The sequence below is a fragment of the Electrophorus electricus genome, unplaced genomic scaffold (assembly GCF_041902795.1).
Source record: "Electrophorus electricus isolate QZ-2024a unplaced genomic scaffold, ASM4190279v1 Scaffold29, whole genome shotgun sequence".
NCBI classification, from domain to species: domain Eukaryota; kingdom Metazoa; phylum Chordata; class Actinopteri; order Gymnotiformes; family Gymnotidae; genus Electrophorus; species Electrophorus electricus.
Genome location: NW_027658572.1, coordinates 406401 through 422134, shown reverse-complemented (window position 1 = coordinate 422134; position 15734 = coordinate 406401). Strand labels below are relative to the sequence as shown.

The 15734-nt window shown below is 44.1% G+C and overlaps 2 protein-coding genes across 2 annotated transcripts; one reads left to right on the top strand and one right to left on the bottom strand.

Annotated features, from left to right (window-relative positions):
* Positions 1-1403: 1403 nt before the first annotated feature.
* On the top strand, positions 1404-8441 carry LOC145655603 (homeodomain-interacting protein kinase 1-like). Its single transcript, XM_081709095.1, has 10 exons — positions 1404-1521; positions 4296-4768; positions 5099-5472; positions 6131-6254; positions 6685-6804; positions 6924-7010; positions 7267-7448; positions 7602-7832; positions 8089-8215; positions 8343-8441. Exons 1-10 carry the CDS (start codon positions 1404-1406, stop codon positions 8439-8441), a joined length of 1935 nt encoding a protein of 644 aa, XP_081565221.1.
* Positions 8442-12381: 3940 nt separating this feature from the next.
* On the bottom strand, positions 12382-15021 carry LOC145655602 (ubiquitin carboxyl-terminal hydrolase 37-like). The gene is made up of 8 exons (XM_081709094.1): positions 15001-15021; positions 14424-14706; positions 14293-14332; positions 13901-14071; positions 13522-13653; positions 13273-13399; positions 12978-13114; positions 12382-12547 (listed from the first exon to the last, which is right to left on the bottom strand). The coding sequence occupies exons 1-8, from the start codon at positions 15019-15021 to the stop codon at positions 12382-12384; spliced, it is 1077 nt and encodes a 358-aa protein (XP_081565220.1).
* Between the last annotated feature and the right edge of the window lie 713 nt (positions 15022-15734).

Genomic DNA, 15734 nt, shown 5'->3' with positions numbered 1-15734 from the left:
ATTACTTCAAGATTGGACTATTGTAATGCCCTACTATTAGGCTGTACTTCTAAGTGGTTAAACAAGCTCCAGCTAGTTCAAAATGCAGCAGGCAGAGTGCTCATTAGAACGACAAAATCTGAATCCATCACGGCTATCTAAGATACTTTACATTGGCTCCCAATAAAATTTCATATTGATTATAAAATACTTCTAATTACCTAGTGGTCTTGCCCCACAGTTCCTTAGAGAACTCTTAGTTCATTATAAACCACCATGTCTGCTTAGATCGAAAGGTGCAGGTTCTTTACTTGTACCAAGACACTTTACTTGTTTTTTCATTTTATAATTATATTTTTCTCTTTAAATTGTTATTATTGTGGTGACTGTTGTCGGCCAGAGGAGGATGGGCCCACCGTTTAGTTTTAGTTCCTCTCAAGGTTTCTTCCTCATGCTCTAGTGGGGTTTTTTCTTGCCACTGTCAGCCTTGGCTTGCTCACTGGTGGCTTGGACTTGGACATTTGTAAAGGTGCTTTGTGACATCTGTTCTAAAAAGCGCTATATAAATAACTTTTGATTTTGATTTTTGATTGATCTCCTGAGGAAAAGCCAGAGTAGCTCCCACTCTGAGGCAGATGCTTCCTCTGTGAGCCATTTCCCACCACTGGATGAGCCCCAGAGAGAGCGAAGGATCCGCGGCCCACAGGCTGCTGTCAGAGAAGAGCGGCCCCACTTCAGGCAGGTAGCAAAGAGCTATAATTACAGAGCATACCTAAAAATACACAAATGGCATGCTTTGGAAAAATAAATATAAAAATTAGTGAGGGTCACCCTGACAGCGAATACATTTGTTTCTGTGTTTTTAAAAGTTGATTTTACTAATGAAACCTGTTTAGCATTACCGATATCATAACACCAGGTATGTACACAGTGTTCTAACGCTGTTTTAGGGAGAAGAAGAAGGGGAGCTTGACTCTGGTGCAGTCTCTGGCCCAGAACCACACTGACATCCTGCTTCCCAAGCTCCACGATGTGTGCCTGACTGTGGTCCAGAGGGGCCCTCTCAGGGACAAAAGATTCTCTAATCAAATCATATAAACAATGGCCCAAAAAGGAGCTTCGCATTTTGCTGTCCGAGCTGGAATTGCTCTGTTTTGTGACCAAAATGGTTCTAACCTGATGAAGAGTCAATTTGGAATGTTCTAGCGAGGAATATGTTGTCCTTAAACATGGTAGTACAAACTGATGCTTTTCCTTCTCTGACACACCAACTAAATCTGCCACATATCGGATGAGTCCGATCGGCGTGTTTAAGCAGGCACATCCCCATGGAGTGCCTGAACACCTGAGCCCCATGTCCACTGTCTCAGTTGAAGAATCTGAGCTCCATGGTGTCGCGTGCTTCCATGAGAACACTGGCGCACATGTCCACCGACCTGTGGAGGGCCATGGACGCCAAGGCGGAGTTGATTGCCTGCATGCTGCCGCACAAGGCGGGCGAAAGCAACCTCTTCATCAGGGAGGACAAGGACCTTGCGCTCGGTGCCATGGTGCAGAGCTGCTCGCCCACTCAGGTCATTCATGCTCTGCTGGCCGGGGAACTCAGGAAGGATCACCTGACCAACACCTCTATAAATTTGTTTTGAAAACGGTCATGCAGCCATTTGATCAAAATAAATTACACTGCCAAAAGAGACTTTTAGTAGAAGACAGAAACACATTTATAGTACAGCAGAGCCCTGCTACTACGAGGCAGTAATAGTGGAATCTAGACGCTATAATAGGTTCATAATAATTACACGCTATAATAGGTTTCCAATGTTGGGCAGTAGTTTAGCTGGGGCCTGGGAATATTGACATACCTATCGATATCTTGGTGCCCTTTTTTTTGTTTTGGCTCCTCCTACAGGTCCAGCAGTCTGTGATGTCATCCCACGATAGATCAGGAAGCAGCTCCCTTCGTCACCAGCTCCCTGACCAGCCCTACCATTGGCCCGTGGCCTACTCGCTCGGCCAGAGGAAAGCCTGTATCCTTACCTGTGAGAGGAAGAGGAACACGGAGAGACATGAGGGATTCGGACATTGAACATCAGCTCGATTATTGAACTTGATTATTGTAGTTTCTGGGCTTATTGTTTGTTTTAATGCCTTCATTTTTTTTTAAAAATAGTGTTTTTTACAAACAGACTAACAAACTGTATTAAATGTATCTCAAATGCAATGTGTGATTAATGTGTTTAACAAGTTGATTGTTGTATTTTGAATTCCATGGGAGGTGTAACTATAAAAAATAGTTCTTTGGCACTTAGTGGCAGTATTTGTTCAAAACACATGTAACATCAAGCTCTTATGTAACCTTTATAGGATCTTCACCTCAGACTTTGAATTTTGGCTTAATTTAAAGGGATATTGTAGGCTAATTGGAGCTAATTCTATAACTATAGTAGTGAACTGTATTACTACAGAGAAATATTTTTGGGATTGTGTGTGTTTAAAATAGAAAAAAAAATTGAAACGGGTAATTTATGAGGTTTCAGATTTCCTGTTCTGCTGGACTGAGGGCATGTTGCTATATTGACAAAATCCAAGTAACTGCAAAATCTTTAATTGTACAATATATAAACACAGGCAGTGGTAGTTCAGCGGTTAAGGTACTTGACTTGTTCTCGGAAGGTTGCTGGTTCGTTGCCACTGTTGGGCCCCCGCGCAAAACCCTTAACCCTCAATTGCTCAAAACGTACTCAGTCATAATTGTCGCTTTGAATAAAAGTGTCAGCTAAATGACATAAATGTAATCAGCACAGTCAAAGATTGATTAAACACACTAAGTCCAATACTAAGAGACTGGTACAGTGGATGAGGCACAGAGCAGGATACAGCACTATTTTTTTGCTTTCCATCAGCAAGTGCTACCTGGATGCAGTCTTGCTACTTGGGGATTTCGCAGGCTTTGACTCCTTGGGTGTGTGATGAGGATTTTGCTTCAGTTAAACTCCTCATGAACATGTCTGACAAACCTGCACGTATGCTTTACCAGGACCTCATTTAATACTTCTCTTTCAGTAACTTGGAGCCTGTGGTTTTTGTTTGCTATTTCTGACATAACTGGGCAACATTTTACATTTAATGTATATATGGAATCCACAGAATCTATACCATAATACTGTAAAGAAATAGTATACTTTATATATTGAGGCTAGTCCATGCTAGAAGCTCCCAAACAACTCCACATAAACTTCAGCTCAAATAAGCCTCTTCCTTTCCATGATGTCCAAAAGTATTGGCGTTCAAATCATTCTTATAATAAATGGGAAGCTGATTGACAGCACGCGGACCTTTAAACGGTTAAAAGGAGAACTAAATAAGACAAGTGAAGGGTCTACGTTTTCATCTAAACCTCCTCCATTTGTTGAAACACCTGCCAATCACGCCACTTGCCCAGGAAACATATGAAGTAAATAATAGTCACCCACCCCACTTTTTATGTAATTGAATTTTCTTTGACAAAATCTGAAGTTATCTTATACTGGAAGCATGTTTTAAAATGCCATTTAAAATGACAGGCACGATTGTTGTGGAAATTTACCAGAAAAGCACAAAATATTTAGCGTGGGATTCTGGAGAACGGATGCATGTAGACGGGTGAAATCGGTAAGCAGGTACATGTATTAGTCCTAAGAAATGTTATGTTGATAAATGTAGTATTTAATATTCGATGCTATCAAGTGATTTATATGAGTCTGCCAGTTTGGGCCCGTAGGTGCAGCAGTTTATGACGTTACACCTGTCCATGTCACCTTGTTGCCATGGAACGAAGAGTCCGTAGAGTAGCGAATTGATATTTGGTGGAAATCTTCTCACTCCGGTCGATATAGCATGCTAATAATTTCAATTCTTTAAATTAAGAACCACAGAACAACATGGATGATCATGAATTATATCCGTTCGGTTTTCTTGAGCCTTCTTTCCGTAAGGTTAAAGGTGGGAAAATAATCAACACTGAGGGTAAGTTATGAAGTTAACTAGCGGTTAGCGTTAGCTAGCTAGCGTTAGCTAAATCATAGATCGTGGTTTTGTTATTGTTGTTGTTTTTTAATCTGCTGTTTTAGTTTTAATTTTGAATATAGCCCCTAACTTGATCTGCATAGCATTCCTTTGGTTAGTGGCCCTGTTTTCATCTTTCCCTAAAGGTATATTCTCTTCCCCTTCAGATTCCTCCAGTGGGATCGCCAAGAAAGTAAAATTCGAGAGCAATTACTACCTGCGGAGTCCTGGTCCTCGGATTCGGCCGGGGACGCCCTGGCCCTCGGATCCAGGGTTCAGTTCAACCGATGGCTTACCTGCCCTGGTCTTTTCCCCCTCTGGAGCCTCAGACAAGGCTGCGTCGTCGTCCAGCCAGCGGGGAGAAGACGCCCGTCAGAAGCGGTGCAGCCTGAAGAGGAAGAGAGAAGGGGAACACAGCAGCGACAGCGTACAGATCCTGGAGGATCTCTACACCCCTTCGTTGTCCAAGCGCGTGGCCAGGAGCGGAACAACCACCTCTTCCACCCAGTCCATTGCGTACTCCGGTTGTACCGCAGATAGCAGCAAATCGATAAGTGATTGCGAATACCAGCTGGTGCAGAATGAAATCCTCTGCTCTGCCTCCAACAGCTACGAGGTTCTGCACTACCTTGGTTGTGGAAGTTTTGGCCAGGTGGCCAAATGCTCCAAGAAGGACACCAATGAAATGGTTGCCATCAAGATACTGAAAAACCATCCATTCTTTGTTCGACAGGGTCAGATCGAGGTGGGAAAGTTTTGCCTGCTTTTTTGGAGCTTTTGATATGGAATCAGCTGTAGCCCCGATTCTGTTTGTTGGTATCAGATGTGCTAACTCACACTGTGGAATCTGTATACAGCCAGGGTAGCACAAAAACACTTGTGTTTGGTATCAGCACACTAGTTCTAATTTTCAAAGCATCAGTAGGAACTAGTTCAGATAACACATGGACAGCTTGAAGCTTACTATAAAAAGAAGGCTTAGCTACAATTGCATAAGCCATACCTGTTTGGATGTGTATTAAAAAAAAAAGTGCAGAAAAATAAAATCTGTCTTTCCTCATTTGCTCCTCCTCAGGTGAGCATCCTGAGACGGCTGAGCAGGGAGAACGCAGACGAGTTCAACTTCGTGCGTGCGTATGAGTGCTTCCAGCACAAGAAGCACATGTGCCTGGTGTTCGAGATGCTGGGGCAGAGCCTCTACGACTTCCTGAAGGACAGCATGTTCAGCCCGCTTCTGTTGAAGTGCGTCCGGCCCGTGCTGCAGCAGGTCGCCACGGCGCTCATGAAGCTGAAGAGCCTGGGCCTGATCCACACCGACCTCAAGCCCGAAAACATCATGCTGGTGGACCCCGTCAGGCAGCCGTACAGGGTCAAAGTCATCGACTTCGGCTCGGCTAGCCACGTCTCCGAGGCCGTGTGCTCCAGCTACCTGCAGACCAGATACTACCGGTGAGGGACACGTGCTGAGGCGTGTTAGAAATAAGTGTGCACTTGTTGCACTCGAGTGTGCTTTAGAGTAGAGCTGCACATTTTGGCAGTTGCGATGACCCTGCTACACATTAAAATCGTGATAAGCATTACAGTTAACTGGAGCACGACTGATTCATATTTGATTTATAAGTGGTTTAATTTTAGTGATTCATGTGAGTGCTGTTATTTAGCAAAATACCTGATGAACCCTCTTCAATGTCTGAGATTAGTTAGGATGCTCTGAGTTGCAGGCTTTGGTAATATTAGTATTGGTCGTGTCTGTACAAAACTGCTGTTGCATTGTAGCTATACCGTTAATTAACCGTGTTGTTTACTGAGTAACAGTGTTTAACTGCACTGATACTCTGTATTTACTTAATGGAAAACAGAACATCATTGTAGTGTCAGTGCATTTTTGCATATAGTTCCATGTTAGAATAGTGGGTGTGTAATGTAAAGTGGTGTGTAGGGGGGAAAAAAAACCTGGACTCATCAACAAAATACTATTTAAACCTTTTACATTTTCATGAATGAATTCAGCACCGTTTGTGTTAAAGCAATTGCCGCCGAATCACCACAAACTACGGAATCAGCCGAGACTGATTTCATGATGGCGATATCTGTGTTTTTGGTCTAGGTCACCTGAGATCATCCTGGGTCTCCCTTTCTGCGAGGCCGTGGATATGTGGTCGCTGGGCTGTGTCATCGCCGAGCTGTTTCTGGGCTCCCCCCTGTATCCGGGAGCCTCTGAATATGATCAGGTAAGCACACGGGCCTTTGAGCTGTGCCTAGTCTTTTTCACGCATCTTGGGCTTGGATTCACGGAGCTCTGTAGAATTTCGCTGATTTGGGGTCGGTTCTTTCACTTTCTTTTCACACTTTTCTCACTGTGTGATGAAGACGTAAATCTTGTTTGTGAAAAGAGTGGCGTAGTGTTGCTAATGGAAATGGCCGTTCTTCTAACTATGCAGTTTGTTAGGGAGTCCATAATGGCTAGCAAGGAAGAGAGTGAATGTATGGTTTGAGCTTTTAGCTACTGCTTTGGCTAGCTCATTTTTAGGAATAATATAAATAAGAGTTTCTATGGCCTGTTTTTCTTTTCTTTTTCTTTTTTTCATACATGCATTTTGAAAATGGAAGGATGAACACAAAATAAAGTCGTAATCCTCTTGCCGTGTGGTGTCTCTGCAGATCCGTTACATCTCCCAGACGCAGGGCCTACCAGCAGAGTACCTGCTGAGCGCAGGGACCAAGAGCAACTATTATTTCCACAGGAGCCCTGACTCCAGCTGCCCCCTGTGGAGACTCAAGGTTTGCCAGTCTTTAAATGCCAAATACCATGTGTTTGTTTCATAAGGGATGTAACTTAATGATGTCATGTAACTTTATGGTGGAGCTGAATGGTTGATTTTTTTCTTTCCTTTTTCTAGACGCCTTCAGAGCATGAGGCAGAGCATGGCATCAAGTCCAAAGAGACACGGAAGTACATTTTCACCTGTCTTGACGACATGATGCAGGTTATTTTGGCTTTTGTGAGAACGTGAGAAACAGCTTCCACGGCTCACGTTGTAGAGCAGGTTGAGCAAGGTGCTAGCTCAAAGGTCGAGCGTTCGTGCCGTTATAATGAGGAACGCACATGAATCGCTCTGGAGAACGGCGTCTATGAAAGGCAGAGCAATGCATAGTAACTTGCTGCAGAACTTGCTGCGTCTTAGGGGGATCGGTGCCCTCTGCTGGTGTTTAATATGACTCACCCCTGGGTCTCTCGCGCAGGTCAATACGACCAGTCTGGAAGGCGCAGACGTCTCGGCGGAGAAGGCAGACCGGCGGGAGTTCATCGACCTGCTGAACAAGATGCTCACGCTGGACGCTGACAAACGGATCACGCCGATGAAGGCCCTGAAGCACCCGTTTGTCACCATGAGCCACCTCCTCCAGTTCCCTCAAAGTGCCCAGTGAGTTGTTCCAGGCCTTCCAATCTACATGTCACAGTTTTTAAAAAAAATTAAGGAACACCATCTTAATTTACAAATCCAAATGGTAGTACTGTAACTTGCCCCCCGCCCGTGTCTCTCTCTCTCTCTCTCTCTCTCTCTCTCTCGCTGCAGTGTGAAATCTTGCTTCCAGAAAATGGAGATCTGCAATCGGCAGTGCACAGGGTGTGATGGCAGCAAGAGCCTGTTTGGCAGTGGGGGTGGGGCGGGGGGCGGGGCCAGCACAGCTGCCAACCTCAATGACACCTTCAGCAGCTGGCTCGCCCAGCACAGCCAGGTGGGACAACCGGCACAGCAGGGCGGGTTCAAGAGGTCAAAAGATCGCCAAGCAGAGAGCCGGGCTAGGTACTCCCTGCTTCTTATTGCACTTTTTAATGGTTGGCATTAGCGCTAAAACTCCACACTAATTCAGTGCAAGGGAACCCTAGAACAGGACTCGAGACCTACTGGTCTAGTGTGTGGGTCTGCATAGTGGGTACAACTGTTGTAACAAGTGCTGGATGGCTCTGTGCCATCACACTTTGGTGATAGGTTGTGTGTGTTCACTCGAGTGTGCAGTGTGTGTTGAGAGTGTTGACGTGCTCCTCTGACCCTGTGCCAGACCTGTGTCCTCCCCCGTGCATGGCATGGGCGACGCATCGGAGCCCATTATCATCTCTGACACGCCCAGCCCAGCTATGAGCGTCATCATCATCTCCAGCGACTCGGAGGACGAAGATGACACCAAAGTCCAGCCCACCAGGTGCCCTCGCCTCGTCTTTTTAAAGCCATTATGAAATCCTTCCTAACACTTTCCTTGCTGTCACTCATCTTGTTGTTTAACCCTTCCTTCCCTTCCTTGGCCCCAACTCCCAGCTGCGGCGGGCGAACGTCATGAGCTGCGTGACGGCGCAGCACTCCGACATGTCCACATACATCCCGCTCAGCCCCAAGTGTCTGCCCAAGTTCGTGTAGAGCGCCACCAACCTGCCCAAGTGTTTTTTTGTTTTTTTTTGTTTTTTACTTTGAATAAAAAACTTTGAATTGAAGTCGCTGACTGTGCCATGCCTTTCTGTGGGAGGCCCCATTTTTAACATTTTTTTTAACAATACCCATATTTTTATACATTTATATTTTGATGTTGATGGTTTTGGTTCTGTGTGAAGTTAAAATATTTTTTTATGCTGCACTTGGCCTCAATTAATGTATTTTAAACATATTGGATGTGAGTCCTTGACCAGCATGTCAATAAAGCTTCATCCAGTTGCTCTTGTCATAATGTGTTCAGTTCTTCTTAAAAGGGTAACATCGCAATTCTAAATTGTATTACAGTAAAGCAAAACATTAAAGGTTATTTGGTTGTACTATTCTATTGATCCTATAGTCAGTGGCTATCAATAAGAAATGATCAAGCACAGTTTTATTGGGTGTGTGTCTGGAAAGAGAACTACAGCTCCCGGCGAGATTTTTGGTTCAAGATTAATCATCATGCAAATTATTGTGATTAATGCTTTGTCTGTTTAATGAAACTATTATACTATAAACCTAATATTTTAATAGGGCTGGCAACTTTCTAGATCCGATTACTACACGTGTGTGAAGTACAGGTGCTGTAGCTATACAAAATACAAATGTCCACAGTAGCCTAATTATAATATATGCATCCAAAATAAACACCAGAAGCCTGGACTAATGCTAATGTACATAAGTGCATTAAATCTAGGTAGAACTGTTCGATAGGTAGGATAACAAAACATTTGTCCCGCCATACAAAAGAAATGAGAGCGTGATAAGGACTCCAAGTCGCCACCAGATGGCGCCCGAAACCGCTTAAATGTATTCCAGTCGGAGATGCCTTTTACCTTAACATGCCAGGATACACACTCACTGGATGTTTAAGCTTTCGAATGGGTCAGCTATGTTTTTATAGTCCGGAAAGATTTTTTATTATTATTAATCAGTTAAGTAATTCAAGCTGTTGCATTTTGCTGAGTTGAGGGAATATTGCATAACCCTGTACTAGCCAAATAATTAGATTTGATGTGCTATTTTGTGGATTAATACCATACCTGGCATGGTTTTAATGGCACATGGTCAATACTTGCTGTCAAAATACAGAGGTTCATAAGGACCTCCTTCCTTCATAAGGAGACTCCTGTTTTTGAAACTGTTTCGCGCTAACACCACTGTTTCTGCATACTAGCTCTTACTGCTTTTTTGCAACATGTTTATTCTTCGCCGTTAGCGATAGTTTTATCTGTGAGAAGTGTAGATGAATTGCTGTTCTGTGACGTGGGAGACAAGGCAGGATGCAAAGACGAGCCGTGGTTCACATGAGACAGATGTTTATTAACACACAAAACAAAATGAAACCAAACACGAAGAACATTAAGCACTAACATCGGAGGCTTGTCGCTTTCAGAGTCCTCTGACCCGGTCTATAAACCACAGGAAGGATCCTCATGGCGGGCCTCCTCCACCTCCACTGATGGATCCTCAGAGCGGTCGGATTCGGTGTCTGACCTGAGGCCGATGTCAACATACTCCTCACTCCTGCTGTAATCCTCCTGGTAGTCCGTGGGGGGATAGTAGGACCCTGCAGAGTCTGACCCTGGATATTGGTAGTCGTAATCGTACGGGTCCCGGTAATCCAGTGAAGGTAGGCAGGACTCTGCAGCATCTGATCCTGGACCACCACCAGGGCCCCCCCAAAATCCTCCAGAGATACTCTCCCCCGATGTGATGACAGGGAGTGTTCCCACAAGTATGGAGGATTCTCCTGCATGGGTTGGGTAGAAGCAGCTACACTGCTTCTTCCCCTTTTTCTTCTTTCCCTTGGCTCGAGGCAACCTTCAACGGTCGGTGTTCCTGTGACGTGAAGCCGGATGCAAAGATGAGCTGCGGTTCAGATGCCACAGACGTTTATTATCATACAGAACAAGACAAAACCAAACACGAAGAACATTAAGCATTAACACTACTTAGAACATAACAGGCAGTCTTAAAACACAACAAAGCAGCATACATGGGGTCAAACACTGACAAACAACAACAAAACAAGGGTTTAAATATGTGTGCTCACAATTAAAAGAACTATAGACAGATGCTGGTTCACTCCTAACATCTGCAAATTAAAATACAAGTTGGTTATTCCTCAAAAAGGACTGAAGCTCTTCCTCCGTCAGTGAAGCACCCTGGTAGTGTTCTCATATGTGGCGATGGAAGTGACGTCCATGTAAATAGGTGTTTAATCCCTGCCATGTGCTACTTGGAAAAGAAATTAATCTTTTAGTATGAACAATGTTGGGGATAAAGAAAGGGGACTTGTACATCTCCAATAGCGATTAGAAGACAATAACTGACACTAGGACACCTCATCTAAATATGTTGACTTGACAAGTATAGTATTATTCATGTTATACATCTATGGGTTAAAAATATGGAAAAAGTGTTTTAACAAGAACGCCAGAGGGGGCATTTACTATTTTGTGGAGAATAAAAAATGGCTCATTTTAATGTGTTAAAATTTTTTAAATTCTTTTGCAGAGAGGGAAGGGTGAAAGGACTGAGAAAGAAGGTTAGCACCTGCCAACCGGTGCTGGGAGTAGGCCTCACTCACCTGTCATGCACAAGAGACCTGCAGTCCCAGGGCACAGTAAAGGCTAATTTACTCCCTACATATAAAAGCTTGTAAAACTTGTTTCTGTTAGAGTGCTCCTAGACTGAGGTACCTACATTCCCAAGTCTGAAAGGTGAGATTCTACCTGTGCACGTAGAAAATCAGGTAGGCTGTTTTTGTCCTGCTCTTCAGGATGGCTGGCTCAGTGCTTCTTGATACTTTTAAGTCACTGAATGACAACCAGCTCTGTCCTTCTCCCTCAGCTGTGTCACTGATATAGTGGCCTGTCGGAGTAGTCGGTGGTCCTTAGTCATTTAATAGTTTCTACTGCACGTGTATAAATAATGTCAGATTACTCACCATGGTCCATGCTGTCACCTAAATGAGAAACCACCGCCTGGAGTCTGTAGGTGCCAGTGGGTGCACATTCCTGCAACAAACAAATACATCTTTTTTTTCATACGATTAACTGAAAACGCATCACGGCTCGAACGCCATCTCTGTATTAACAGGCCTCTTTCATTCTCTCTCATTCTGTCTCTGTGTCTCTCTCAGCCTGTATCTCTCTTCTTTTTGGTCTCTCTCTCTCCTCACCGGTAGGCTTACTTGCTGTCCTCTAGCTCCCTGTCCTTCTCCTCTCTCATTTACTACTGATGGGTTAAAAGAACTTAGTCATTATGGCAGATACTTATACACAGCCGTATTATCACTCCACTGTAAGAAAATGGCACAACTCTACCTGGCTGGGGACTGGAGTTTTCCCCCAGTTTATCATTTTGCATTTCTTGCGGTTTGTCCTGGGTTCCCGCTGCTCCACTGAGGACAAACCACAAAGCCATTCAGTCGGCATTTTGTAGCTAAATGGGAATGGGTGGACAGAGAAGTATGTGGGCACGGGTTGATGGTACGAGCTCACCTCGACTGCTGCCTGAGAGAAGCCACCCCAGGAAGGGCAGAGAGATCCAGCTCGGACGGGACGTCCATCACGTCTGAGAGCTTTTGGCCCAGCATGTCAAACCGCTTAAGGTGGAGGACGAAAATACTGTTCCAAGAGGAAAAGTGACTTAAGGACTGGAAGTGTGTGTGAGTGGAGGAGGGTGTGTGTGTTGGACTGGTTTAAAACTCATTCTTTAAGGTCATCTACGTCAGACGAGACTCACCGTGGCAGTGTGAAAAACTCCACCTCTTCAGTTGCCTCGCAGCCTGCTTCACACTCACAAAAACGCTCCAGTAGTGTTGGCTGAAAAAAGAAAGAGACCCTTTCATTGAGAGTGATAAAATCAAAATGGTAGCATGTCATATCTGTATTCTCTCCTTTACAACACAGTAATGAAGCCTTATCCAAAGAGGGTGTGTGAGGTGACCAACCTTAAAGTAAGTGTGTAGGCTGTCGGTCGTAGCAGGGCTCAGATTTACAGAGAGGTGGTTGTAGACATCCACTCTGCAGCTCTGCTTTCCACAGCTTTCACAAAATGGAGAACAGAAATGTTACAACATTTGCACAGAAATAATCTCCTGCATCCCTTATACAGTGTGTGAGTTATCACATGCTAATTTGCTCAGTTTTACAAGTAGATAACATCTTATCTAATGTGAAGCATCAGAGCAGAAAACATTTAGAATGCTCAGTCCATGTCTGTTATGTTTTCCCAAACTCACACACTCTCTGAGATTTGAAAGCTATGTGATGAATACAAGCTGAACTTGTGAGCATTTTACATGTTCATATTTAAGTTATGTATGTTATGAAACTTTCATGAATACTTTAAACAGAGATGTCCGGAGAAAGCGCCTACTCTCGGTGAGAAAATGTACTTTAAACAAACACGTTAAGACTGGTTAAGACCAGTCCATTAACACAAAGGAGATATGCAACAGTGATACCTAATTACCTGGTACATGTGAGCACAGACTTGATATGAAACTCAAAGTTTGCCACAGGGCAGATGTAAGAGAAGAAAGAGGCCCTGAGTCTCTCTCCCTCCTCTTTCAGCTGCAGTAAGCAGAGCATCAGGAACTCATGAGCATCCTGTGGAGGACAGCACAGGAGAACATCAGAGGAGGATTTGCTCCTGGACTTCAACAGCAGCACGGTGAGAAAACAAAGGTGGCCGTGTGCAGTTCCTGCAGGGTACTGCGTGAGGTTCTGATGTGTTCTGAATGGCTGAGGGGGCCATTTAGCTGGACCTGTTCATAGTCCTCTTCGAATGCAGGGCAGCGGGCTGAAACACACTCAAGCAGGGCTCCCAGGAGCTGCACCTTCTGCTTTGTGCTGCGAGTGGTGAGCCGGGCCTGCTGCAGATCTGAAAAACATCTACACACAGCAACAGGGAGACCAAGTGGTTTATATCTCTGAGCATCACAGCACCTCCTTAAGCACTCATGATTAAACAGTTCATTTAGACCCATGTGAAGCCTCTGGTTCTGAACGGGTACCTGAGCATCTGGCAACTAGAAAGATCCATCAAGCAGGATGACTGAGCTCTGATGGGTCTCCAGAAGCAGGAGATACTCAGTAGGCACTGCAGAGTGGCGTTCATATAGCAGCTGTTCCCAATGTTGGGAAACCTAACAGGTCATCCATGTTAAAAATAGATTTAGTGCACAAGCTCTGAAACATCCAGGCCACTACATGTCAGTATAATGGCTGTTTCATAATGTGAAGAAGAACTGCTAAATGACTTACTGCTCATTTAATTACAATATGTTTGTATTTGTATAGGAGAAAAAGACTGAGCTTCACCTGTGTAAACTGTAAAATCATCTACTCTTAATAGGCTGTGTAGTAAAACGCGGTGTGTATTCTCGTCTTTACCCGAGCTGCCGAATGTTGAGGTGTTCGACAGCGGAATGGATGGGGGTGTGGCCTTGGCCCTCACCCTGACCAATCTGACGCCTCCTTTTACTCCTGAGGACGTGCAGCAGCTGTCGCAATAAATTCTGCGGCTGAACACGAGTGTCTGCTTGCATCAGAACAGCCGGAAACCTGAGAGACAGAAAAGAAGGGAGAGATGAATACACAGTGGCCAGTTATGCACAAAATGTTCACATAACAACCCTTAGACAGATAAAGGTGTGAAGAATGAAAAAGACAATGATGTTTTTTCTCGTTTTATGCCCCAAGGAAGTTACAATGGCAGTGCCATTGGGTAACCACCATGCCACACTTTTCTCTGCCACGAAGATGAATTTTGATAATGTACCCACCTCTCAATGCGCACGGAGTCCACATCTTTATCTGCAGCCTCTGTATAGAGAACAGAAACTTGGAGTAAATGTCCTTAACCAAAAACAGACTATGCATTTGAACAACATGATCAAATCTGCTGAGCTCTAACCAGGAACAATCACTGCTGTAGTCCTGAGCGACTCATATGAGGAGGAGGAGGAGGCTTGACCAGGAAGGCACGACTGGGTAGAAGAGGCATTGTGGGATATGTCCACAGGTGAAAAGGAAGAAGCAGTACTGAAGATCAGGGACCCCTCAGAGGAAGAGGGGCAAGAAGTGGAGGTGGTCACATTCGCGGCGTGACCGTCTAATGCCACGCAGGAGTCAGACACTTTGGAGGATGAGATTATGTGTCTCCACCAACTTCTATTCGTTTTCTCCTTCTTCTTTTTCTGTAGAAAAGCATTGTAGAAACGTATTGATTTGTATATGAAGTATTATCGCGACATAGCGATATCTCGGTATTCTTACAAGAATCTCATTTTGATTTAAAAAACAAAACAAAACTTTTTAATCATCTGCATTTGCGCTAGTTTTTTTAACAGGAAAATGCTAATTAGTTACGCACTGTAACGGCCCCAGTGCCGCTGCTCAAGGAACAGGACGTACAGACTCGCTCCACGGAGACGTTTATTAACGATTATTAACATACGATACAGACACCGGCACTCACGTATAACACAAACTGTGACCGTGAACACGAGCATGATCAACGACTGACAATAAGGCACACACTAACAAGGGTTTAAATACATACAAACATGACAAGAGTAAACCGATGCAGGTGTGTGCTGAACAACATAGGCAAGGTTACGCACGAGACAGTCAACGAAGAACTCCCAGTGCACGCGGCGGGCCATACCACGTGACCAGTGGAAGCGTTCCGTGACATGCATAATAAATCTTAATCCTTTTCAGATTATCGTATTTAAAATCGTTCCCAAAGTGTAGGAAAAAACATACATACCTTCATACACGAGCAAACACAGCCCATCCTGTTCGAATCTGTGATCTACTCGATTAGAGAATTAAGTAAAATATCAAATATGGTTTTTACAGGTCCTTTAACTGATATTCGCGATACAGCGCACCTCATTGTTTTGTTTTAAAACGGAGTTTTGACTCTTAGATGTTATGAATATGTATTATTTCGTCATTACTGATGCAAGTTCTCAGTTCTCATACGTTGTCACCCTCTTGAAAATAAATATTATTTACGTGTGTGTGTGTGTGTGTGTGTGTGTATGCGTTTCAAACGTTAAGATTCTTTAACTTCCGCAGTATAGTTTGGTAAATTCAGGTAGCGTAATGTTTTTTCCTAAAATCCTCACTGTCTCGCCCTGTGGTAAGGAGAAATGTTTCAAATATGACAGGTTACGTTTTATCATAGATAACTGGCTACAAAGTTACATTTGCGCCC